The sequence below is a fragment of the Carlito syrichta genome, unplaced genomic scaffold (assembly GCF_000164805.1).
Source record: "Carlito syrichta isolate Samal-C Ts95f unplaced genomic scaffold, Tarsius_syrichta-2.0.1 Scaffold126486, whole genome shotgun sequence".
Classification (NCBI taxonomy): domain Eukaryota; kingdom Metazoa; phylum Chordata; class Mammalia; order Primates; family Tarsiidae; genus Carlito; species Carlito syrichta.
The window spans coordinates 8,013-12,924 of NW_007070582.1; the positions used below are offsets into that span (position 1 = coordinate 8,013).

Genomic DNA, 4,912 nt, shown 5'->3' on the forward strand with positions numbered 1-4,912 from the left:
ACCTTGGGCTGCGGCTCGAGCCCTGTAGGGCCGGCTCGAGCCAAGGCCCTAGGAACGCTGCCCAGGACGCTGGCCCCCAAGGTCCCCCGTCCGTCTTTGCGGAGCTGGCGGGGAGGGGCGCGTGCTTCCCGCCCTGCTAGCCTGGCGCCCTCTGCCCTTCCTTAACCCGGGCATGCTGGGGCGCGGGGCCCTCCTTTCCCGCCGATACTCGGGAGCCTCCAGCCTCCTACCTTTCCTTGACCGTCCGCCCAGGGCCCTCCTAAGACTACAGGAGGCTCAGTCCTGGCCACTTTGACTTGCACGTGGCCATGACCTAGAGGTCAGACACCCCTGGGGCTGAACCTCTCACTTTTTTGGCTCAGGTCTCCGCGGTTATTTTCGTGAACAGGACGCATTTCCAGGACCTGTAAACTTGCTCTAGTCCCACACAGGCCATAGGGCTCCTGGGCTGGGGCCCCCTGAGGCAGTGCTGGGAGGCCTGGGTGGGGGGACCTGAGGAGAGGCGGGAGCTGGGTGTTCGTGCAGTCACAGGTGGGGTGTGCGGCTCAGCCTGCCTCTGCCCTTCCCGCCCGTATGGGTGTGGGTGCGTGGAGGGCTTCCTGCTGGTGGGAATGTTGACACTCTGGGCCTCCATCCTCACGGAGAAATGGCCAGGCCCAGGTACCTGCTGGAGAGGGAGGAGCAGCCTCCGGGGGGGGGGGCCTGATTCTGGGCTGTACAGCAACCTTCATGGACATCAGCCTGGGACCTCACGGCTGCCCTGCCTCCCAGGGGAGAAAACAGGCATGGCAGGGAGCACAGGGCTGGGGTGGCCAAGAGTCGCCCCCTTCCCTCTCCAAGGCCCCACTGCTGGGGAACACCGGAACAAGTAAGGGAGGTGTCAGAGAAGAAGGTTGCACTAAGCCAGCAGGGGTCTCAGCGGACAGCCTCAGCCCCACTAGATGTTGTCCCCAGAGCCCTTAAAGCCCCAGAGGACATCTGAGGTGCTCTGTCAGCCTGCCAGGTGGGACACACGGGGGCCTGCAGGGCTCAGCGGCTGGGCCCAGGCAGGGTATGTGCCACTAGGGCTTGCCGGCCCTGCTCCCCAGTTGCTGTCCACTCCCCCTTCTTGACATCCCCTCCAAGCCCAGGGCTGGGAACCTCTGTCAGCTGTGAGGCCTCGACAGGAAGGCCCTGCTCTGCCCCTGCACCTTCTCAGGGGTTGCCCTCTAAGCTGCCCCATCCCGAGCTTCCTACCGCCTCCTTTGCTTTCTCCTCAGCACCTTTCGCCTCCAAGGCTCCAGGAGTTGGGGCATCAGGGCTACCGCTCACCCTGGGACCCAGCTTCTGACCCCATAAACACACAGGCTCTGGTTCTGGGCAGGCACCAGTCTGGCCACTGCCGGTGACAATGACTAGACCATGCACCTTTGGCAATTCTCCCTCCTGATGAGAGATAGGCAAGGCAGTAAGATAAACTAAGGCGATACCGACAGGCAGTAGCTAAAGTGGGGCCAAGTGATCCCTGACAGCAGGGTCTTTGGGAGCGTGCAGGGACCACTACAGAAGGGATGGTGGCTGAGCCGCACAGGTGGGGAAGGGCAGTCTGTGGAGCCTAGGTCTGTGGCTGGCCTGGGTCATGGGTAGGGACTTTGTTGTCCAGATGACTGTGGCATCCTGATGCTGTCCCCACTCAACCGTACTTGACATGGTGGGTTGCTTCCCACGCCAGCCCAGGGCCTTGGGCTGAAAGATGGGTGGGTCATGGAGGGGATGGAAGGGGAGACTGTGTGGGCTGCGTGGGCCTGTGGCAGCTTCTCCACAGACAAGAGGTTGGCCGTCATCCATAGGTGCTTGCTGGGACCGGTGCCCTTTTCCGCAGAGAGCAGCAGCCTTACACAACCATAAACCATAACCTCTCAGGCTGCTTGCTGGCCAGTTTCTGCGCCAAGCCCCCCACTGCCCTGACTGCAGTCTTCCTTTTTGGAAATTGGTATCTAGCCTCTGATCATCCCCAGAGTTTTCAGTCTCTCTGGGTGGGAGCGGGTTGCAGGCAAGGGGGTTTTCCAAGTGGACACACTTTATTCCCTCTGGTTTGTGCAAACTCAGGCAGCAGGCAGGCCTGGAGGGGCCGCCCCTCCTGTGTGCACCTGCACGTGCAGACTCTCTGTGGCCACCAGGCCCTGCCGGCCCCGGGGCTGGCAGGGCCCTGTGCCCCTCAAGACGCTCCTCTCTGTTTTAGTGCCCCTCTCACCTGAGGAGGAACCCAGAGCGGCGCGGGGGCACCTGAGCCAGGAAGCGAGCAGGCCGGCCGGGACCGCGCGTGCCCAGCGGAGTGGCAGGCGCAGCCCAGGACTCCCGGCGCCCACCTCCTGCTGTAGGTGCGGGCCCCATTCCCTCCACGGCCCCGCCCCGGGCCTCCGTGTGCAGGGCTGGACTAGCTGCTACCAGCCAGGCCACCCATCCCTGCCTTGGGCCTGCCTGGCCAGGACAGGCTGAGTGACCTCCCAGGTTGGGACCCTGGAATGGCGTGTGTACCCACGGAGGCCATCTCATTCAGTTGCCCCTGGTCTGGGGCCCACGGGGAGTGGGCTGGGGTCGCAGTTACTCTCTCCCTGCTCAGCGATTGACCAGCCTGGTGCTCCCAGTGCATCCTGGGACCACTGGGGCCACTGGGGAGAGGGAAGGGCAGAGGCTGCCCTGTTCGTTCAGGCCCGTTCTTCCACAGAAGGGAGCGTCATTGAGGTGGAGAAGCTTCTGTGGGTCAAGAATGTGGCCATGAACGTCATCACGTGGGCGGGGTTGGGACAGAGAGACCTGATCACAGCTCAAGTCAAAGCCTGGGCTGCTGGAGGCCTGGCTGGTCTGGGCAGTGGGATGCAGGTAGAAACATGGGTACCCGCGAGACCCAGACCCTCGGAGGGGCACTGAGTGGGGCCCTGCTGGGGTCTGGGACACAAAGCTGGCCCCCCCACCCTACAGCCACCCACAATCACCTCCCTCAGGCCGGAGGGCTGTAGGTATAGGCTGAGTGGCTGGCGGGTTGGTGCCTGCAGGGGAGAGGCCTGGGCCACCAGCTGTGGCAGGGGCTGCTCCTGAGGTCTGCCAGGCAGCCCCTGGGCCTGGGATGGGTGCCGACCATGTCTGTCTCCTCCCTCTCCCACAGTCCGGGGCCGAGACTTGTGTTCAATCGTGTGAACGGCCGGCGGCCCACCGCCACATCCCCATCTCCCGAAGGGACCCAGGAGATCTACACACTGGCCCACGAGGAGAACGTCCGCTTTGTGTCCGAAGGTATGAGGGGGGCCTGAGCCTGTGCCTTGAGCATTAGGTTCCAGTGACATGGACTGCAGCCTGACTCCCAGCAGCCAGAGGACTGGGCTTTCCTTGGCTCTCGGCCCAAGTGTCCTGTGACCACTGAGCAAGTGGCCCACTCCTGGGTGGGGCTGGGGTCCAGGGTGACTGCCAGGACCTGGGAGGGAGATGGGGTGCCAGGGATCTTGCTTAGTCTTACTGCCCTCCCCCTACAGCCTGGCAGCAGGTGGCGCAGCAGCTGGACGGTGGCTCAGCCGGTGAGGGCGGGCCAAGGCCTGTGCAGTATGTGGAGAAGACCCCCAATCCCCGGCTGCAGAGTGAGCCTCCAATCCTGACCACCAGGGAATCTCCTCTTAGCCCCTCTGCCCCCAAGGAGTCCTCCCCAACATGCTTGTCCCCCGAGGACTCCTTCCAGCCCCTCTAATCCTGACCTGAGCTCCACCAGGTTTCAGGCCCAAGGGACTAGAGAGGGAACTCTGCCACCGGAACCCCTTTTTCCCAGTGCCTGCTACACTTGGAGTGCGGGTGAGGGGCTTGTGGTCAGCTCGAGGGAGAGACGCTGACCAGTCTGGTAGGCAGCATCACTGCCCAGCTTGCTCTGCCCACAGATTTTGTGCCCATTGACCTGGATGAGTGGTGGGCGCAGCAGTTCCTGGCTAGAATCACCAGCTGTTCCTAGCAGCTGCCTAGGAATAAGCCTGCCGCAGCGGACCCTTCACCAGAAGAGGACCATGGTGCCCATCCACCCACTGTGGCCTGGCTGGGCGCCGGCTACACCTGAAGTGCCAGCATTTGGACTTTCGTACCTGTGGCTCCCCTGGCCCAGCTCTCCCAAGCTGCCGGGGGTCAAACCTGTCTGACCTCAGCCCTGCTCACTGTGCCCAGGGACCAGCCCCTGGGGCTGGCAGGGAGGAGCTCCAGGCTAATAAAGTTGAGAAACTGCCCTTTTGGAGTGGCACTGATTTGGAAAGGTGTTGGGAGGTCCTCATGTCCAGTTCCAGTCCCCAACCTGGGACTCCAGGCCCAGCTCAGCCTCCCCCTGTAGCCCCATACCCTCTAGTACCCCTGGGCTAGCAGAGGCCACAGCACTGCCCAACTATGGCCTCTGGTGTCTTACCCAGCTGCCCTCTTGACAGAGGTGCCAGGGCCTTTGGCTGGTTCACTTTGCTCAGAAGTTTGTGGACCCCTCTGCCTCATACGACTCCATCGCCTTCCTCTCCTGTTGGCATTGTTGGTGCTCAAGGCACAAAGATGTTAAATCACTGGCCCTGAAATAGGGTCTAACCCCCAGCAGTGGGGCTGGGTCGTAGAACACCAGGTCCCGTTCTGAATCGACCAGGTCTGGCAGTAGGCCGCGGGTCAAGATGAGTGTGGGAGGCAGGCCCTCTGTAGGCACCGAGGGGCACTGGCACTGCTTTACCTGGTGGGCAGGGGCGGCCTTACCTGCCTGACTCTGAGGACCCAGAGCACCCTGGATGTCGACCAGGTGCCTCCAGAGAGCTAGAAAGCAGCAGGGTGAGGCCCAGCCTGGGCTGTTGGAGTGGTGGGCAGGCCTCTGCCCTACCTCGCCTCCCTGCTTGCAGCCTGCAAGCGCGGGCGTGTGTCCTGCTCCCGAAAC

At 63.0% G+C, this 4,912-nt stretch overlaps 1 protein-coding gene across 1 annotated transcript; it reads left to right on the forward strand.

Moving 5' to 3' along the window:
• The first annotated feature begins 1,752 nt into the window (after positions 1–1,752).
• On the forward strand, positions 1,753–4,237 carry MCRIP2 (MAPK regulated corepressor interacting protein 2). Its single transcript, XM_021707845.1, has 5 exons — positions 1,753–1,829; positions 2,142–2,360; positions 3,146–3,273; positions 3,510–3,611; positions 3,903–4,237. The coding sequence occupies exons 1-5, from the start codon at positions 1,753–1,755 to the stop codon at positions 3,971–3,973; spliced, it is 597 nt and encodes a 198-aa protein (XP_021563520.1). The 3' UTR covers positions 3,974–4,237.
• The last annotated feature ends 675 nt before the right edge of the window (positions 4,238–4,912 follow it).

What these genes read in the sequence shown, in the direction of transcription:
- MCRIP2 (XM_021707845.1), top strand. Translation starts at nt 1,753, where the DNA reads ATGGAAGGGGAGACTGTGTGGGCTGCGTGGGCCTGTGGCAGCTTCTCC. An exon ending in CGTCCGCTTTGTGTCCGAAG is followed by an intron (nt 3,274 to 3,509) that starts GTATGAGGGGGG and finishes CTCCCCCTACAG; the next exon opens with CCTGGCAGCAGGTGGCGCAG. An exon ending in CCCCAATCCCCGGCTGCAGA is followed by an intron (nt 3,612 to 3,902) that starts GTGAGCCTCCAA and finishes CTCTGCCCACAG; the next exon opens with ATTTTGTGCCCATTGACCTG.